We start from the raw sequence: 21,509 nt of genomic DNA on the forward strand, positions 1-21,509 counted from the left end.
GGTAAAATCACTATCCGGCAGTGACAATCGCCGATGGGCAGGAGCTGCGACAGCGTCTCGCGGCCCATCAGCGGGCTCATCGCCTGCTATACCCACAGGACTCGAAACTCAGCAAAACTGAATAGGTTTGCTTGACCGCTCCACCGAGATGTGCTGCAGTTACGAGCGAGCCCGAAGCGAGTTTTGTTTTCAATATAGCGGGAAAATCCGGCGCGACCCCAGCCGCTTTGCGAAGCTTATATCACAGCAACCGCCGGCTGGACCGATTGATCTGCAGTCTTTTTTTTTTGGAAGTCCCATCCTTTCTACACCGCAACTGACTACTCTTGATGCATTTAGGTGACCGTCGTGGCACGTGCCACGTGAAAAGCCTTGGGCGTTCAAGCTGTTTTGCATAGCTAGCACTTTTGAGAGGCCCATCCATATCTCAGCAGCCCCTGAGGCGATTGACCTGAGGTAACTTTTGTAGGGCAGCTGCATCCTTTTTACAAACACCAGATACCTCGATGCACGTGAGTGATCCCCGCTGCACATGCAAAATGCAAAGAGAAGAGGTGTCAGCTTTGTTCCCATTACAATTACTCGGCAATCACTGGGGCCATTGCGCCGAAACTGGGCGTGCATGTAGGCACCCACCGGGCAATGTATGTATATCCATATGTCACGGCTAGGGTGCTACTGCGCAGGGGCCGTTTCCAGATCTCGCGAGCGGCTGGGCCGATTGCAGATTTGGTACACGGTTAAGAAACTGCGAGTAGGGTGTCGTACGAAAGTAAGCGAAAGTAAGATTCAATTTGCACCAGGGCCTGGGCTAGCTGGACGTGTTTCCACTTAAAATGATGGTCGAGCCGAGCCGATCACTGCAAAGAGAACATCCTGAAGAAATCCTGCCTCCCAGCCATCAACAAGACGACCACTACCTTCTGAAGCGGCGCATGGTGCCCCGGAGGTCAGACAGCATTTCATGCAGGACCTTGCTCCTGCTCATAGGTCCCCCAGAACTCAGAGGTGGTGCCAAGAGCATCTTTCCCATATCCGGGCAAAGGACACATGCCTACTTAGGGAACAGGTCTAATCTAAATCCAATCAAATTACTTCAGAGATGAGAGAACCGTGCAGCAGCACTGTCATATCACTTAACCCTCGCCGGCCGAGGGGAGGGGGGGGGGGGCTGGTGCCGTCCCCCATGGAGTTTTCTTCCGCAATAGCTCCGAGCACGCTGGCGATAGAGAGGTGAGCCTTGGCATACCTGACCTTTGATTCAAGCCGAATCTTCTGACACTAACCGCATTTTCGGGTCAGGTCAGGTCACTGACTTATGACGTCATAAGTGAACCTCTGCACGGTCTTCAGATGTCGCAACTTCGCAACGCTCTCACTGCCAGAGGAGCTATCACAGGCAAATGAAACTTGCAGGACCTAATATCCATTATGAGTCTCACAACTTGTATACCGTAAAGTGGGGCTATTTGAGACAGTGGGGCTATTTGAGACAGTACGGCAGTGGCTTAGTAAAATTGCTGTAAAATTAAAACCGTTTGATATTTTTGATCAACTTTTGCTCAAGCTGATGTGGAATTTAACAATGAATTCCATGGATAGGGTTTTTTGAAAATTTTGAAAATTTTTGAAAGAAATTTGGCATTAAATGAGAAATACAGAAAAACCACAATTTAAGTTATACGAAAAGCACCCCTACCTGCAGCTTAACATGGTTAAAGTTTTAAAAACTTTGCAACCGAATCTATCGTTACTATCGTTTTACTTATGGGCTAAGCACATTTTACATGAATACATTATATATTGTTAGCGGTAGTGACAATTGTGTAACCCGATGTCTCAGTATCCCGATGATACCCACCTCGTCAAACCTCAACGTATACCAAATACAGCTGATGATTGTGATCCCAAGGCCCTAAAACAGGTGATATGATGCATCCTAAAGACTTAACGCCATTTGCCTAAGGTGTATCAAATGTTCGACCTCAGGAACACCGATGAATCGGCCATGGGTTCATGGTACTTTTAGCAGCAAGCAATATTTACACATTGTAACTTAATACGACCATTAGACGATATTAGTCACCTTTATCATGAATATGTGCAATGTGCATAAAATGTGTTTCATCAGTCACTGACGTGGTCGGTAAGCGACCCATGTCTACTCTGGTTGATCAATGACCATAAGCACCATTCAAGCTTATTTAACCCTCGCGGGCCCGGGGAAGGGGGCGTTTTTCGCCCCCCCCCCCTGGCGAATATTTGCGATAGCTCCCGAACGCTTAGGGATAGGAAAGCGAAACTTTCAGTACCTTTTCTCCCATCAATTTGACATCTTCTGAAGTAAAACAAGGTCCATTTTTCTAGACCCCTGCACGGCAAACTTCGGCGTCACAGACGCAAACTTCAAATAGCTACTAAAAAAAGAGTTTTAGAGATAAAGACAAATTACGAGCACGGTTGTGTAGCGTTTGACCTAGAGAAAAATAGAAAAATAGTTTTGGTGACCTGAGGTCAGAGGTCAGGTCAACGACCCCGAAATGTGATTTTAGTTTTTCGCAAATAACTTCGACAAAAATGGTCCTAGAGCTACGGCAGTGGTACCATCGCATTCGCCTTGTCAAGCCGCGTCGAATGATATATATTTTGTTCGGAAAAGGTCAAATTTTATGTTGACCTCATGTGACCTCGAATGACCTCTGGTTGACCTTGACACATGAAAGGTCGTTTATGATGGATTTGTATCCGCTGATCACGAATCTGGCATCTATTTTCCTCTTAGCCTTCATTTAGAGCTTCCGGATGGCAAAATTGTCTTATTTATTATAACTAACTTGAATTAGTGAAATAGCCTCTAGCAGGGATACTCTTCTGTGACCTTGACCTTTCAGCAGCCTTGTATCGTAAGATGGACCACAAATAGGGAACTGATAAGCCTCAAAACATTTCAAAACATCTTGGAAGTTAGCACGCAAGATGTGCGAAAAAGTGCCAAGTTTGAGGTCAATTTTTAGCGTGACCTTGACCTTGACCTTTGATTTTGAGCACAGTTTCGGAATCCTCAAATTCTCTTCTTTCGTTTGACACCCAATTTTACCGGTTTGATGCAGCCTGCCGTCCTCTAGAAGGCTTACTTTGAGATCACTACACATGTGCCGGTTTTTGCCTTTGACCTTGATCTCTGACCTTGAAAATTGACCTGAGGTCAAAAATTTTAGGTGCTTTAGAATCGTCTCGTAGGGACCTTTCGTTTGGTATCGCTTTTGTTTCCGTAGCTCACTTATTTACGGAGTTAGACAGGGGGGGGGGGGCGAAAAACGCCCCCTCCCCGGGCTGCGGTGGTTGGGATTGCCCCCCGGGCCCGGCCGGGTTAACATACTTACTGTTAGGTGAGCCTTCAGTACGCGTACTTGATGCAGTGGGGTAACCGGCCATTCGATACAACATGCAGTAATCTAGCAAAATCGGTATAAAATCAAAACCATTTGACTTTTTTCTGTTATTTCTTCACAGGTAGATGTGCAATGGAGCAATCGATCATGCATATCATTCATTCAACCATTTTGGAAACTGCTTTCCCTTTTTTAAGGCATTACGGTGCGTTTAATGCAGTAGCGAGCCTGTTTCAAATAGCCCCACCAACTTTCGGCCTATATGTTTTACGCCGCCAGATATAAACACAACAACTTTATTTGAAAATTTCACTATCGTTTACTTAGAAATAGTCCTAGATAATCATCCTGTGATTTTTAGAGCTTAGGACCACATCATATTATGACAGCCCTAGCATAAAGCAGACATGTGCATGGATCCGAGAAAATGGATCTGGGATCTGATCCCACGGATCCTGATCTCGGATCCGTCGGGATCATAGATCCAGCTCTGTAATTTTTCGAGAGATCCATAGGGATCACAGATCCGAGTCTCATTTTTTGCTGGAGATCCAGTGAGATCATAGATCCTCACTTATTTTTTGTCAATACATATATCCCAAAAAAGCACTTGTTTCAACTCACAAACGTTCTGTTTTAGTGATTTTATGTGATCGCACGTCATAATCCATAGTTTTGTGTCACTTATTGACATAGAAACCCTTTAAAACATGGTTTCAAATGTGGTGCATGGTGGGATCCACTTAGATCATAGATCCATGTTCTTAATTTATCGTCAGATCATATGAGATCATAGATCCAAGATGTATTTTTCACGCCGGATTCGGTGGGATCTCATAGATCCCAACCTGTACTTTGCTTCGAGATCCACTGAGATCATAGATCCATCACTCGGATCCATGCACATGTCTGGCATAAAGTAATGCAATTTTTAGCAGACGGAAATGCTATGTCCAACGAAAAACGAAAAATTTGATTATAAGGGTTATATAACTGTAGCTGAAAGAAATACTTTTTGCCAGAAGTATCAAAATTTAATTTCCAATCGCATGGCTTTAAAAGAATTATCCCTAGCTTGACCAATTTTCTTCAATTTCCTTGCAACTAAAACTGTCTCAAATAGCCCCACATTATGGGGCTATTTGAAACAGGCTTCAATTAAAAAAATAAATTTATGTATGGTTACTAGCTGAACCTAAATTGACCTATCTGAAAGCGGTTACGGAGAACTACGTTTTTCCAATTTACATGCTATAGGAAATATCAACCGTTTTGAAGGGAGAGTCCAAAAACAGTAAAATCCGTTTCAAATAGCCCCACTTTACGGTATCTTGGATTTTTCCTAAAGGTAAAATGGGGTCAGGTCATTTTTGTGACCTCACCATGATTTCATGCACTCCTTGCAAGGTTCCATACGTCACTTTTTCAATGTTGACCTTGCGTGACGTCACTTATGACGTCATTAGGGTCATATTTGTTTTTCGTTAATAACTTATTTATTTATTTATTCATTTATTTCATAACAACCGCAGGCCGAGGCCCACATTAACCCTATTCCTGGCGGGCTCCGCCGGGACAAGAAACTGGCGGGGGGGGGGCCGATTCGGCCCCCCCCCTGAGATCTCGAGAACGAAGCAAGATAGCGACAAGCGGTAAACGGCATCGGATACGCACGGTCAAGATCTACAATTTTTACCAAGGTCATTTTCAGGTCAGGTCAAAGATGACGTCACAGGGGTCGAAAAAGTCAAAATGGCGGCGCTGGATATGGAGAGTTTTTCTCGAATAACTTTCGAATTAGTCAAGATAGGAACAAACTAAGGGCAGCATCGTGATCCTCTCGTCAATCCGCATCGAATGATATATATGTTGACCTCGAAAGGTCAAGGTCAAAGGTTGACCTCAGGTCACGTGACCTCGAGGTCATCATGTATATCATTCGATGCGTCTTGACGAGCTGAACACAATGAGACCATCCACGCGTCTGTATCTTGTTCCTGTACGGAGTTATTGGCCAAAAACCTTTGGTGACCTTTGATGACGTCACATGACCTCACAGCTGCCCAACAGCAAAACAGACCTCAAGGTAATGAAGGTTGATCGTATATGAAGTCATGTATGTTATATGGGGCCATTCCGAGCCGTTTTAGTGGTAAAAACAGGGAGTTGATTTTTCCCCCATTGACTTATAATGGGGAGGTCGCGAAACTGACCTGACCTTAGGTCACCGATATCAAAATTCCGAGATATACAAATTGCACATACTGGTACCCTAACTAAAACCTGAAGAGAAGAAATTGATCGGTCAAAAACTCTAGCTCTGGCGTAATTGCAAACTTTTCTGAGGTAGGGTCACCAAACCGCCTCTGGTGACCTGACCTGAGGTCAGATCAACTCAAAATTTTCAGACATGTTGCGTAGAAGCCTTTTAGGAAAAGTCAGAAAATTTGAGCTTCCTAGCTCAACGCGTTTGGGAGAAATAACCAAAAAACCTCAGGGGGGGGGGGGGGGCTCCTGAGGCCCCCCCCCCCCCGCCAGGAATAGGGTTAAAGGCTGCCCCACACTGGACCTCGCATGCGGGTTGCGAGTTTTTGGTTTTTCGGGTTTCTTCAAAATCAAATCATACAATCTAAGCTGAGTGACCCACACTACCATGTAACAAGCGAGTCTGCATGTTTTTAGCTTGCGAGCCACCTTACATCGCATTCCAAAAGCTCGTTTTAAGTCAGCTTTTGATTTTCCTCGCGGCGAGGTCTGCGAGTTCTGCGAGGCTTGCGGGTTTTTCGTTGGAGTCGAATTTTGGTTCATTGCGCTGGTATTGCGACTATATGTTATTTTCTGAAGGTGCACCGGCTTCACTGTATTCATGAAGTTACCATAAGGGAACGGTCTAATCACTATATGAATTAGTATTATGCCCGCAAACTCAAAACCCGCAAACTCGCAACCCGCATGCGAGGTCCAGTGTGGGGCGGCCTTTTGGCTGCAGTCGCAATAAAATTTCCCATCCCACCCACTCAGGCATTCAACCCGCTCTTCCCTCCCCCTACGGCCTACACACATACAACCCCCCTCCCAGCGTACATACACATACACCAGACGCGATCACAGAAAGTAAGTAGCAAAGAGTGCTGGCTGACAACAGTCCATATCACTCATTAAAAGTGTCCTGACTACTCGCAAAGCGGAGCAGTAGTGCTCTCCAATGACATGACGGCTGGAAGAAGTCTGCCTCCGAATGCTCGTGTAAGAATTTGTTTAGTTGGTTGGGTAGTCGAATAAACAAGCTACACTTCACAGCGTTAACTCTGCCAAATGGGACATGAAAAAGGCCTGTGTGCCGAGAACGCCTAACCTGAGTGACAAGGCTGAATTTCGACACCAGCTCGTGACAGTCAATCCGGCCGCTAAAGATAGAATGCATAAAAGTTATATCGGCCTGTGTCATGCGTGCCTTAGTTGACTGACACCTAAAGTGATTTAAAAGGGATTGGTAGTCCAGAGAAGGACACCTACCCTGTGTTTTTGCAGCTAGCCACATAAGAAAGCGGTGATTGAGACGCTCTAGGCGGGCCATGTGGGTTACAGCAGCCCCTGACCATATGACGCTGGCATACTCAATCACCGACCGGACGTGGGCGATATAGGCAGCCACAAGGGCAGGGCCAGATGGCACCGCTAAGCCATAGCTCTGACCACGGTCAGTCCCGTGCGGGATAGAATAGCTAGATAGTTAGAATAAGTATTGACACATTAATCCTTTCGACCACTAGGTAACCCTTTAATTCGCCTAAAGGTGCCTGATCAATCAATCGACAGTGTCAGGTTTTGCGCATCCATTGGGGGCGGCCGCCGGGCGCGGCGGTGAGCGACAGAAGGCCGCTGGCTGCGGGCGGCCGGCGTGCTCACCTGTAGAGGAACATGTTGTTGGTGGTGCTGGAGTTGGCCGGCATGAACTGGGAGCGCGTCTCGGTGCGCCGCACCACGCCCACAATGTCGTGTTCGCCCTCGATCTGGCCCTGCTGCCGGGTGGAGGGCGCCATCATCTTGGTGGGCACCCAGCCGCGGTTCACCAGGATCTCGGTGCTGCCGGAACCGTAACGGTCCGTCAGACGGTGCAGCAGCGGGGGTCGACCAAAGTCGTACACCCCCATATGTTATTTTTTGCTCAAAATTAATGTAATTTATTTATTTATATTTATTTATTTATTTATTGCGGTTCTTTGTGGCATCCAATAAAACATTGGCTGTTAGGCCAGTGTCATACAAAGACTGCCATGATGTATGTTCATGCGTACCGTAAAGTGGTGCTATTTGAAACGGATTTTACTGTTTTTGGACTCTCCCTTCAAAACGGTTGACATTTCCTATAGCATGTAAATTGCTAAGTTGTGAAAATGTTGTGAAAATTTCAGACCAAGGTCATTCAAGGTCAGGTCACCAGGTCACTTGAAGTGACCTCACCTCATAAAAAGTGTCAATGTCTGTCATAGCTACACCGAGTGACCGATCGCTTTGAAACTTTCAGCGATTGCTAAGAGCAATAGCATGTACAAAATGTATATCTCAGAATTTTGATATCGATGACCTAAGGTCAGGTCAATTTTGCGACCTCCCCATTATGTCAATGGGAGAAAATTGAAATGCGCCTCTTTTGGACGAAAGACATTATAAACACTCCCAAACACTGAATTACAAGTGGTTTAGACACACTGAACATGAAAATGGTGTCCGTGACCCCTGTTTATGCCCTGAGGTCATCTTGGGTCACGAATGGTATCTAACAGTTTTTCGCAAATAACTTTTGATAGAGGCATGCTAGAGCGATGAAAACGTTTTTGAGATATTCGCGAAAAACCACAAGGGGGGTGTTCAAACACCCCCCCCCGCCCCGCAGGGCGCGGGTTAAGTTTTATCTCGATGTGAAAGCTCCTTTGGCACTGAGCGTGTTACGAAGTTGCGACATCTGAAGACCGTGCAGAGGTAAGGTTCACGTATGACGTAATAGGTTAGTGACCTAACCTGACCTGAAAATGAGGTTGGTGTCAAAAGATGCGGCTTGAATCAAAAGTCAGGTATGCCAAATTTTAGCTCTCTATCGCAAGCGTGTTTTGAACTATCGCGAAAAAAACTAGGGGGGAGGGCGGCACCCGGCCCTGTGGCGCTAGACCCAGTGTGCGCCGGTACTTGGCACTCACTCTGAGCCGGCCACACGAAACGGAGTGACCACCTGGACGCCGCTGCGTCCGGCCGACAGCAGGCCGCTGCGGCCCAGCTCCTCGTCGCCGCCAGACACGATCAGCGAGCGCGGTCCGATGTACATCTCCCGGCTGTGGTCGTAGCTGCCGCGCACGCGCACTGGCCGGTACTCGAGCGCCGCCAGCTCCGACAAACTGCCGGCCGCCGTACAGACCGCTCACATTAGCTGCATCCGGCTGACACCTGCACCCTGACACATGAAGCGTGTATTCGGCATCCGGATAATCAGGGATAATTTTCAGGCATCACCAGGATCATTCGGTATTTTAAGCTCACATCGTGAACAATGTACATGACAACAAGTAAAAGAGCGATTAGTGAAGCAAAAACAATCTAGAGATGTGACTTAATTGCATCGATGGTCCCTCCAATACCACATCATAACCGGTGATCCCGAATAGTTATCCCTCATTTTCCGGATGCCGAACGCAGGGGAAGACAACAGTGCGCCACCCCGCCAACTAGCCAGAGAACACATCAACGCTATTTCTCGGAGTAATACACAAAACACATCCAGGAAATCTCCGTGCAATAAAATGCAAAAACACAGTCCAGAGGCAAGTTTTACCGACAGAAAAATAGCCGCCTGCCGGAATTTTTCTGTCAAAAAATCGCCGACGAGTTTCCCCAGCCAGGCGAAAAATATCCGCCGGCGTGAAAAAAAAAAATCAGCCAGAAAAATAGCCAGCGACTTCCACCAACGGCAAATGCAGCAGTAAAGTAGTATTTATCTGCGCCATTTTATGTCGAAAACAGCTGGGGCATTCCACGTCAAATCGAACAAAAATCGGCTGTTTTGCACCTTACCATCAGCGATTTCATTATAAATTTGTGAGCGAGTTCCTGTGTCGCCCCGGACATTACATTGATGTTTTTTGCACATTCTGACCACAGGTCTTCTAAATATAGGGCATCACATTTTTACAAAATGTTGCATCTTTATATTTTTGAACGACCATAACTTTGGTTGTACTTGTTTGATTTGAATGAAATAAACCTTACTGTTTAGGTAATTTCTTAAGCATTTGTTTAGAATTCCATCGACTTAAATATATGACCTTGAAATTTGCTTAACTCTGTTCTTAAGCACAAAAATTGAAATAGCAAAAAACACGCCACCTTCGATTTGGCTCATTTTCATATATTTTATTGCCTACCATATTCTTAACAACCTGTGAAAAAAATAGAGTGGGCCATTCATAAGTTTTGAAGAAAATGGCACATATGCAAACGTATGTTAGCACGCGCAGTGGAGGGGGAAGAGTGAATTTCGCCCCACCCCTCCTGTTTTTCGCCAATATCTCATAATATTGATGCGAAATTACTTATGGCTACCTGTCCAGAATTGAATTGCACATCTCATCGTGCAAGCAATAAGAAAATCGGTTCACAACTGTTCTAGTAATAGCGGTGTAAAGTGAACATCCTGTCGCCGCGGCGACGCGGCGACTCGGCAGCCGGCGCCGACCGCTACGCGCCACCTGAATTGTAGACTGTGCCGGGACGGAAGGAACGGAACGGTTCCGTCTTTACATCGCGCTCCTTACCGCTGATTACGTTCGATTCGCGTCAAATTTTGTGAGAAGACTAAGAAATGTACAGGCAATCTTATGGTGAAAGAATTCTGAAAATAGGTTGGTAAACAATTGAAATATGAACGTGTAAACACAAAATTGTGACTGCTGCGTTTCCCGCGTCGGCCGATCCCGCCTCAGCCGGCGACATGTTACTCTTAGCAGGACTCTAACTGCCATATTTATTATCGGATTACCTAGAAATTCCCCATACATACTCAAAAATGTATGTTCTTTCGTATAGTGAAGATCAAAAGACGTGAAGATATCGTTGCGTGATAATGTTTTCGTTGAATTTATTTCATGATGCATTTCCACACGGCTCAAAATTCACCGCAAAATACCGTTTGCCTGAGACACTTTTACAATGGAACGTGAATGCTTGACTACGATGACTATGCATTTCCATTCTCGCAGAGTTTGGGATATCACTAATCAGCAACCATTCATTTCAGAAAGTGTACACAAGCAAGAATGTCTTGACTCTGTCTTTCAAGGTCACGCGCGGTTGCGCGTTAGGCGGCACGGGTGGACATCGATAGCAGCGCCTCTATCGGTCACTAGGGAAAGCTGGGCTGTAAGCGACGAAATACCGGCTGAGTTGTCACACGTTGACAGGGGCGCCGCCACGGATTTTTGACTGGGGGGGACGGACTGACCGACTGAAAACCCAAAAATAGACATTCGTACCGACCCGTGGCTTTTTCGGTCCGATGTATTGAACGTTTAAAGGGACCCTCCCACCTTAACATTAGTTTTGAGTTGAGATAGCCAAATTGGTGGCCATGGCCTGAAAATACCGGTTTGGGCACTCACAACATCGAAAAATGCTTTAATTCGGAGATATGGAATTTCAAACTTGCAGTTTTCGGATTCTAAGGGGCTAATGCATTGGTATGCCCCCTTAGAATTTGTGACGTCAGCGGAGGTGTAACGATTTTTAAATCTTTTACTAAAACGTTTGGTAGCACGCGGTAGTATATGCTGCTTTGCGCGCAACAAATGCCGCACTTTCAAATAAAGTCGCTAGGAACAGCGGAGATCCCAGAAAGTAAACAATAGTAAAAGTCTAATATCTTGAAAACCGGTGAATATTTTTCGATGAAATTTGGTAAATATTCGTTTTCGCTCTTCCTGAACCGAGCGACATCGCTTTCATGCCAATTCATTAACTTTTTTGAAGGTGGGAGGGTCCCTTTAAAGCAAATATGCCACTTTTAACAAAGGGTTTTAAACTGAAGTAACAGTTTTGTAGCTTGAGCTGAGACAAGAATTAAAAAATCAAGAGCTTTTATGGCCCAACGATCACCCGCCAAAGATATCGGTATTGATTTTAGGTTTGAAGTCTGAAGTCATTCCCATATATAGACTACACTTTGTCACTGGCGGATCCAGGGTGTCAGCGCGGGGGGGGCATACCAGGTCACGGAGCCAAACCTAGGGTACCCCCAAATCCTGTTTTCTCATCGGATTTAGGCCACTTATTTTTCGTCACAGCCCTGACACGAGTTTTTTTTTTTCTTAAAAAAAAAAACAGAAATGGTAGGACACCTGACCCCCATTGGCAGATCCAGGAGGAGGAGGCTTTTGGGACAAACACCCGGGCAGCGCCAGAAATCGACGAAAATTGGTGGGGCCGGTGGGGCCCTCAGAATGACTGGTGTAGGTAAAGAGCCGACCCAGGGTCGCCGGTGTGGAACCTTAAGAGGTACTGGCGAGGGACCATCAAAGGTATCGGTGTGGGTTCCCCAGAGGCAGTGGTGTGGGGCCCTCAGAGGCACTGGTGCAAGAACCACAAAGGAGCCGGTGTGGGCCCTCTAAGGTGCTGGTGTGAGGCCCTCACATGGACGCCGTTGTGGTGCCTCAGACACTGGTGTGGCGCTAAGCCCACACCATTCACAGATGGCTGTGTGTGGGGCCCTTGGAGTGGTTGGTGCGAAATGCGAATGCTTAATAACCCAGTAGGACCTCTCAGAGACCGACAAAGGGCCCTCAGAGGCCGGTAACGGGCCGTATGATGCCAACAATGGGCCTTCACAGGCCGGCAAGTGAGGGCCGGCAGTATCTTCAGGAGCCCTGTGGAGTCCTTAGAGATCGGCATGGTACTCTCAGACGCCGGTGGGGCCCTCAGAGTCACCGGTGTAGGACATACAGAGTTACCGGTGGCTGACTGCCAGAGGCATTGGTGTGGGGCCCCAGAGGCGCCAGTGTGGGACCCTCAGAGTCGCCTATGTGGGACCTCAGGAGACACTGGTGTGTCAGAGGTGGCGGTGTAGGGCCCTCAGACGTGTCTGTGTGGTGCCCTCTCAGTCGCCGGTGAAGACTTTCAAAGGCATCGTTGTGGGAGTCCTCACTCCTCAGAGACACATGCATGGGGGCAAGGGGTCTTCAAGAGACCAGCAAGGGCCAGCAGAGGCCTTCAGGAGCCCTGTGGGATCCAGGAGACCGGCGTGGTACTCTCAGGCGTCACTGGGAGCCCTCAGAGTCACCAGTGTGGGGCCCACAGAGTTGCAGGTAGGTAGCCGTCAGATGCGCCTGTGTAAGACCTTCAGAGGCGCCAGTGTGGGGCCCTCAGAGCGGCCGCCGATGTAGGGCCTTAAGAAATATTGGTGTTAGTCCCTCAGATTGGCGGTGTTGGGCCCTCAAAGGCGCCAGTGTGAGACCCTCACAAGTCACAGGCGCCGTTATGGGCCCTCAGAGGCACTGGTGTGGAGCCGTTCCATGCGGGTATGGGTCAGGACCCTAATTAAAGCTGAGCTGACGCTTAATGGGTCAGCAAGGTCACTCAGAGGTCAGCACAGGGCCCTCAGAAGCCGGAGTGGGGCCCTTATGGAGATGTGTGATGTGTGGCGACTCAGGAGGCCGTGACTCCGTGAGGTGCTCTCACGAGTCCTGCGGGTCTTATCTCAGTCGAAATAAGGCATGCTTGGACCCTGAGCGGCCAATTGGCACTGCAGGGCCTCTCGGGCCCATAGGGCACCATGCATCTAATGAGGCGGCACGCGCCCCTTGTGCCCCCCCCCCCCCGGTTACGCTGCACTGGCTGCGGCCATACTGATAAAGGTAAATCATATTCTAACCGTCCCTATTCTCAAGCATAGGCGGCGGCCGATACCTGGTTTGCGCAATATGAGTGCCATCGTTAGACAATACGGTCAAAAGTGTTGAAGCGGCATGACTCCCCTGTGGTAAGAACTAAGAAGCAACATACTTACAAAATAAAGCAATGACAACTAAATTGAGGCTACTAAAACGACTCTAATCACAAAAGTAGTTACTAGGAAGGATTTCTAATCCATTTTTATTTAGTTCCTCGTTATAGGCGTAAGAAGAGTAAGTCTGAACGGGGGGGGGGCATACTTGTACTGAATGCCCTCCCCAGGCTCCTGTCGGGGGGGGCATATGCCCCTAATGCCCCCCCCCTGGATCCGCCAGTGCACTTTGTCATTCCATTACCGAGGAATCCATTCCCTTACGGAAAAATGCTAGCCAATCAGCATTCAGCTGGTTTGAACTACGTAATACGAGTATGCTTGGTCAACGCGTAATCAGCTTCCGCTGCAATATAGGAAGCCTCTACGAAAGATGGAAAACAGTTCTTATGTAAAAATAAAATAAAATCCTCTTTGCAAATATTCATTATGTTATTTTCTGACCATTTTAAGCATAAAAACTCATAACTATGGCAAAACAACTGGTTTGAGGAAAGTAGTTTAGGTATGGCTATAGACCGTTTACCCACCAAGTACCTACCTATGTACACATCCGATGTCCGATTCAATTTGACACGGCAAAACCTCCAGTGCTCTATCAGGCTATAATTGCTGATGCCTATGCCACTAATCTGATCGGTAATGCATATTGCATAGGAAATGCATATTGCATACCCGCGTGGGGGAGGGGGCGTTGTATAGTAACAATCTCTCTTTTTGGGTTATGCATGAATCGGCGCGAAGCGCCGCGAAAATTGGCAAAAAAAAATCGGGCAAAACTGCTCCAAAATACGGATTTTGCAGCCCGTGTAACAAGCTTGATACCAGAAAACCTTAGGTCAGGTCACCAAGTGAAGTAGTCGTCAAGTCGTCTCAAAGTTTTGTTGTCCTCTCAACCGCATAGCTTATTTCTTAGAAGCTGGAAATTTAGTGTCGTGTGACTGCAGAACTGTGGGGTCGGAGCCGGAATCAGTCGGAGTTGATAGTTTTGGCTAGAGTCGGAGTTGAAGTCTTCGAAATTGTTCGGATTTTGACTCCGATGTCGAATTGGCTTAAAGTCATGCTCTCTTGGCTGGTTTGACGAAATATATTAGGCCCATTTTCGGCCAGTCGTGTTATACGACACACGTTGATGACGATATCAAAAATCGGCAGTTCCGCGATGACAGGTCGGACAAGAGCTGGAGATTTTGTTGGCCGAGGTGTCAGGGGTCAGACCAATGCATGTAGGCCCACGCCCCATATACTGAGTATGTAAACCTCCTGGACCCTCTCAGATTCGGCACCGTTCTATCTCTTCCATCCTCAGGACAGTCAAATCCTTCTCCTCCACGCCGCAATCCCCCTGCTCCGGGCTGGACGGGCAACTATCCCATGCAGGAATGGCTCCACTGGAGCTATAGTCCTTTGCCGGGCGCAGTGAATGCCAGTGGGCTGGGCTGCCTGTTCAATTGGTCGGGTTCAGCCAAATTGTGGCTCACTGGGATGGCTGCCCAGACCAATGTCTCCCAATAATTCTTTCATCCTTCCGGCTCTGAAATGGTCTCATTGGACAGAAGGGCCTAAGCAAATTTCGAGTATGGATAACAACCAGTAAAACGCCTTTTGGGGCGACCAACGGAGCGAGCGAGAGGGTGGGCCTTGCACGTGCGAAATTGCAAGGGGGTACTTCCAACTAACTTGTGCACTGCACCCTACTAACCGGTCTCTAACGATGTGCCAAATTTGAGCGCAATCGGCCTAGCCGTTCTCGAGCTCTGGTCTGGAAGCGGCACCCTGCACGTGCGCACGTGCAAAATGTGTCCCAACTGACTTTTGCACGGTACCCTACTAACCGGTCGCATATTTACGTCTGGACAACGAGTTGCGTTGGAGAGGCCGGAAATAGTGGCGATTTCAGGACCGCAAGAATGGACCGTCATTGGAATGATTCTTTTTTAAACCGTGCACTGTTTTCGGCCGGAATTTAATAGTTACTACGAAATATTTTGTAATTACGTTTGCACCAAGAATGAATGCCATCGGAGCTAAATTTTTACTACTTTTGCATTTTGTCAAGAAGCATATAGTGCTGTTATATTGCAGTTTTAGCGCGTTTGTTACAAAATATGAATCGAATAAGCGTCAGTGTAATTCATCAGTGCCAGAAGTTAACTAAGGAGGGGAAGCTGAATTGCTCTTGTCCATCCACTAGAAGTTATTAAATATTTTGCTTTGTGTATTCCAAAAGGAGAGGGAACTTTTTTATTTGTGCCATCAAAATTGAAGGTGGATCATTAACTTTTCAAGGCAGTTTACAAACAAGTATTTGGTCTTTCTCGTATATATGCAGTGGCTGAGAAGAAAGGGTTGATCAATCCTGAAGTTCAGTCATCGTACCTCAACTTGGCAGCAAGATCCCCAAGGACAGAGGATACCTATATTGTATACCTGTCCTGTAAATCAAAGCATTTTTGTGCCTGCAAAGGCTTAAGTTCTTTGTGTGTTCTGAGTGAGGCTATTTGGCCGTTTTTGTGGTATGTTTATGTGGAGATTAAATATAACTGTGACCCTGTGCTTGTTTGTATGCTTACTATGGTTCAACACTCAACAGGGAACAGCACATTCACATAACATACTCTTACCTCACATAACATGAGGTAAGAGTACTCACCTAGCACCTAACTCATATCTGTACCCTGCAGGATCTGTACTTGTTCATGTCTCGAGCATTAACAAAGCACTTAAGTAGCTTAGTAATCATTTCCCACATTTTCTGAGCATCTAACATGACATACAGCAGTGCAGAGCAGCTTCAGAGAAGAAACACTTAAAATGCACAGACTCACACCAGCCACCCAATGAGCCAGTTCCTCAGTTGACTGTTTCCCTGGATGCAGCTTGGCAAGGTGAGCAAACTATTGGCAAGTTGAAGGTTAGCAGGTAAGATTGAGTTAGGGTGAGTACCTACCTATAACTGGGTGCTACTGCTATGCAGGTCTTCGGTAGGCTGCAAATATGTGTGATGATTGAGGTTAGGTCAGCTGTCAGGTTATTCAGGTATGCTCATTGCTCAGGTCACATTTTTATGGACACTTGGCAAATTAAAAAACTAACATAACCTAATCTAAGCTAACCAGACTAAACCTACACAACTGCTGACTATAGGAACTAAGCACCTACCTGCTTGTGCCTACATCTCATACCATGTCAAAGTAGAGTTCCTTGGTGGAAGATTACCCTCAGTACTTTTTATCCCAGCACTGTGAAGAAAACTAATACTTCTAAGCTCTGAGTCACTGCTGGCCATCCACAGGAAGAAACTCTGAGACTGAGAGCTTTGCCATTGTATATTGGACCAACAATCACTATCACGAATGACTATGAACACATTATATGATCACATCGTTGCATGGATTGTCACATTGACAATTTTATAACAATCCTTTTTTCAAGAAATACAGTAATGATTAACATCAAAATCAACATAAAGTGGATTTAGTGATCCAAGCTTTCTCCTCCAGTAGCAATGGAATGATCGCATGTTTCAGTTGCCAGTCACTGAGTACCTGATGCACATTACAATTTGCATAGCTATTAGCATCTGAGCATAGTAAAGCTGCCAAAGTCCATTCATTCTAGATTTTTAACTTGATAGCACTAATTTTTCTTGCTGTTGTAAGTTATCATTCAATATTCATACCAATACATCAATATGCGCAGTGTGCTCATCAGTCAACATTTTCTGGCATGATCCTGCTCAGCGCGCTCTTCAGTATTGTTCCATTCTCCATTCTGCAGTCAAACATCTGCAATATTATAGGTTGATTTCGGCCAATAAGCTCTTTTAATTTTACTTTTTCTTGCTGATATATGAGCCCGTTTAACTTGCGTTTATCAACCAAAATTTCATAACTTCAAGTTCAACTTGATATTGATATTGCTCAGGAGTCAGGACCTCTGTCAGCCTCCTGGATACTTCGGATTGTATTCAGTCACATGCTTCTTAAATATGATATAAGTCAATCTTAAGGGATTGAAAACATCCAACAAAACGACGCACAAAAGTACGGAAACCACCAGATAAACTTAAAAAGCGCCTTGGAACAGAGCCAAGTGGTGCTCCATTTGTTTGTTTACAATTATTGTAGTGGTGATGTATTTTTAGGACTCAGAAGGTCGGCTTATAAAAAATGAAACCTTTTTACAAAAGTTGTAAGACAAGTAATATTTATCTGAAAGAACTAAAATATTCAAAAGCTAAACACTATGAAATACATGAGTCGGAACGAAAAAGTAACCCAAAAATCCAGCCTAATCACCGGCTCCTAAAACTGCAACAAAATCAGCACTTTTCCCCGCAACTCGTTGTCCAGACGTAAATATGCTAACCGGTCCCTAACCATGTATCAAATTTCAGCACAATCGGTTCAGCCGTTCTCGAGATCTGGAATCGACCCCTGCACGTGCGCACGTGCAGCAGCACCCCAACTAGCACATTAATTTGCATTGCCTAGTGGGTACCTACCTATACATGCCAACTTTCAGCGCAATCGGCCCAGTAGTTACCGAGATATTGCAATGGTTACAAAACTGACACCTCTTCATTTTTCACGTGGCACGTGCATAAGGGGTCACCCACATGCATCGGGAATAGTCCAACACTTGTTAGAAGGAATAAAGCTACCCTACCGAAAATTATGGCATGTAATTCGGTCAAGTGGCTCCTGAGATATAAGCCTCGCAAAAGCGTGCCGGCCGCTCATACTAAAAAATTTCCGTTATCTACGAAAGACTAAGCTCGCTTCGCTCGCTCCGTAATGAGTTTGGGGGGGACGTCCCCCTTCCATTCTGAGACTGGGGGGGACGCGTCCCCCCCGTCCCCCCCGGTGGCGGCGCCCATGCACGTTGAATAGGTTTATAGGGGCATTCCACGATAGATCGACCAAAATTTTATCAGATTTACACCCGACCATTTTTGATTTTGATGAAATCTTGTCTACAGGGTTCTCTTATGCCCTGAAGTCAATGGTGACAACGCCAGACCCCTACGGTCAGCGGTTTAGGAGATATAGCCCCGGGCATTTTGACGAGGTCACTCTGCAGAGTGATTTTTGAAGTGCTATATCTCCTAAAGGAATGAAGGAAATGCATTAAACCTTTGCATCGTTGTGATCGTGGTGAAATGGGCAATTAATTGGCCATCTCGGATTTTCAAAAAAATGATTTTGATTTTTAGCTGTGACGTCATCAATTTTTAAACTTTTTGGCTACCCCCCTAGTACATTAAAATTTGCCATTATTTTTGCTCAGAAATAAAGTTCCGTCAATTTCCTTTCGACTGGGAAAAAACAAAAATGGTAATCTTTCTACAAATATTTTATTTTATTTTTTGAAAATCGCACTACAAACTCTGATTTACAGAATCGGGTTATTAAGCAATATAAGACACATCTGCGAGGACCAGTTACTTCCAAAAAGAGGTTATCTGGGTTTCGGCATATAATATTCTTCTCTTTAACTTCACTTTTGATAACAAAAAAAAAGAACTTTAATATTACTTGCACAGGAGTCAATATAATGGCAAAATTTTACATACTTTTGAGCTGCCACAGCTGCCTTGTTTATCAACGTAGCTCAAATGACCAACCGACAGTCGATTTGCAAAGCATATTTACGAACCGACTAATTATAAACGAACAAAATAATTGGTAGTTTCAGGAAGGCAAAAGGTGGTGTAATGTGACTAGGTATTTCATCAGCGAATCATCATTTTCAACGCTGGATGCAATAAAAGCCATAAACAACGGAGTGCATTTCTATTGCAGTTGCAATAACAGACGGCAAAGCACCAAGACAGGAACGAGATCACGGCCACACAAACAGCAGCTTTCCGTCTCTTGGCAGGCGTTCCTTCAGGCGTCGGGATGTCCGTCTGCAAAGCACGCTGAAACTTCCGCTTCAGCGACGTTGACGCCCTTTTCAGCTTTTCAGACGCAGAACCACGCTTCTGCGGCTCGTTTTTTCCTTCTGTAAAGGTCATAATGGAGCCGTTATTTTCTGAGCTTTGCTACACGTGAAAGAAATATGACTTCTTTTCAGCATAGATATCAACTGCCGAAGCTCAACTTCGTCTCAATACAGGTCAGATTTCACACACACACACACACGCACGCACGCACGCACACACGCACACACACACACTTGTTTTTTTAGCGCAGGAATGGTGAAACTAGTTACACACGCTGGGAAGAAAAAAGATAAGAAATTTTTTACTTACTTGTCGTTAGAGGAGATACGCCAAGAAGAGGGAGCACGTCTTCCGTGATTTGTCGGTTGACCTCCACCTCAGAGAGTGATGTGTCTGCCGATGGTGCTGAATGATCTTCATCTTGACTTCCAGAATCACTTTGGGGCTGTGACACCAAACTTTCCTCCACGGGTAAACTTTTTGGTCGTTTTGTCAGCCTGACCTTACAATCTATACACAGGTAGTCGCCTTCCTTTAGCCGCGGATCGTTCACCTGATTGATCAAACTCTTGCTTGCAAGCCGAACCTGTCGGCTTATTTTTCTTTTGTGACGCTTGAATGGGTCAGCACAATAATTCCTGGTCATGGCGCAGTCTTCAGACCGTCTCTGGCACAGCCCTTCACCAGACTGACACGCAAATTGCTTGCGTCTCCGATGATAACGTCTTTGTCTGGCGGAACGTGTGGGCTGTGGACCGACGCGCCGGGGGAGGGGTGTTTGTCACGGAGCGATACCGACCAGGCGGTGTAGTGTTCCCCCATTGTTTGTTCACAGCGGGTGGGTCGCAACTAGGGCACAATTGTATCACAGTAACTCGGACTCAGCTTCAAGGGTTTTCCCCTTGATCGTCTGCACTCATTACTACAAACAAACTACATTGTTTTACGTTATTGTAACGCTCGATCAATTTAAATCATACTTTTGGGAAATACAGAATGTTAAATTAAAATATCTTACGCTTTGTTCCAGTTGCGAAAAATATTCAAGAAAATATTATTTAGGTGATTTATAAATCCAGTCCTTCCACTGTCCGTGCCAGCTGCACCTATTTGTCGTTTCAGAGCAAATGTATGCAAATTTCATATTACAGAGTTGTTTTCAAAAAATAAAATAAAATATTTATAGAAAGATTACCATTTTTATTTTTTGACAGTCAAAAGAACATTGACCGATCTATATTTCTGAGCAAAAATAATGACAAATTTTAATGTACTAGGGGGGTAGCCAGAAAATTTAAAAATTGATGACGTCACAGCTAAAAATCAAAATAACTTTTTTTGGAAATCCGAGATAGCCAATAAATTGCTCATTTCACCGCGATCACAACGATGTACAGGTTTAATGCATTTCCTTCATTACTTTAGGAGATATAGCACCTCAAAAATCACTCTGCAGAGTGACCTCGTCAAAATGCCCGGGGCTATATCTCCTAAACCGCTGACCGTAGGGGTCTGGCGTTGTCACCATTGACTTCAGGGCATAAGAGAACCCTAAAGACAAGATTTCATCAAAATCAAAAATGGTCGGGTGTTAGGCCTTGGTCGATCTATCGTGGAATGCCCCTATAGACATCCGTCTTGTGAAAAAGTTGAACTTTTGCCTTCAATATTTCTACAAGCAATTTTAGAAGTGATCTTCACATCTTGCAAGGCCGTTTAGATTATTGTATTCACTTCAAGCCCTCCTAATTGTTCTTGACGATGGTGCTGGAACTATTAATAATTAGTGTTTTTAGCTTGGTAAAAGAATATATTGTGCAAACGATGGAAAAACATAAAAGGAAGATTTTCAATGCAATTTTATCTAACAATTAATGGTAGATTCTTTACACATAAAGGAAAAGTTGAATGCTAACTGATAATTTAAAGCTCTTGGGACCAGATGTTTTCTTCTTTTCTTACGTCGCCCCAATGGCCGCGAATACACTTGTGATAACGCCTATCGGTGATGTTGATGCATGAAAACATAACTTGCCGCGAAAGTTATGAATGGCCCACTCCAATTTTTTCACAGATGGTTAGGAACATTGTGACGGACATAATATGTAAAAATTACTCAAAT

The 21,509-nt window shown here is 45.5% G+C and overlaps 1 protein-coding gene across 3 annotated transcripts in view; it reads right to left on the reverse strand.

Moving 5' to 3' along the window:
- The window catches only part of LOC122377734 (surfeit locus protein 1-like), a 108,142-nt gene that overhangs the window by 785 nt on the left and 85,848 nt on the right, over window positions 1–21,509 (reverse strand). For all 3 annotated transcript variants that reach the window (XM_043358118.1, XM_043358110.1, XM_043358125.1), the window contains exons 4-5: window positions 8,591–8,785; window positions 7,302–7,478 (exon numbers count right to left, since the gene is read on the reverse strand). In XM_043358118.1, coding sequence (XP_043214053.1) covers window positions 7,302–7,478; window positions 8,591–8,785 — 372 coding nt within the window. The remainder of the gene's footprint in view (window positions 1–7,301; window positions 7,479–8,590; window positions 8,786–21,509) is intronic.

This window comes from Amphibalanus amphitrite, unplaced genomic scaffold (genome assembly GCF_019059575.1).
Source record: "Amphibalanus amphitrite isolate SeventyFive unplaced genomic scaffold, NRLGWU_Aamphi_draft 000006F_arrow, whole genome shotgun sequence".
Classification (NCBI taxonomy): domain Eukaryota; kingdom Metazoa; phylum Arthropoda; class Thecostraca; order Balanomorpha; family Balanidae; genus Amphibalanus; species Amphibalanus amphitrite.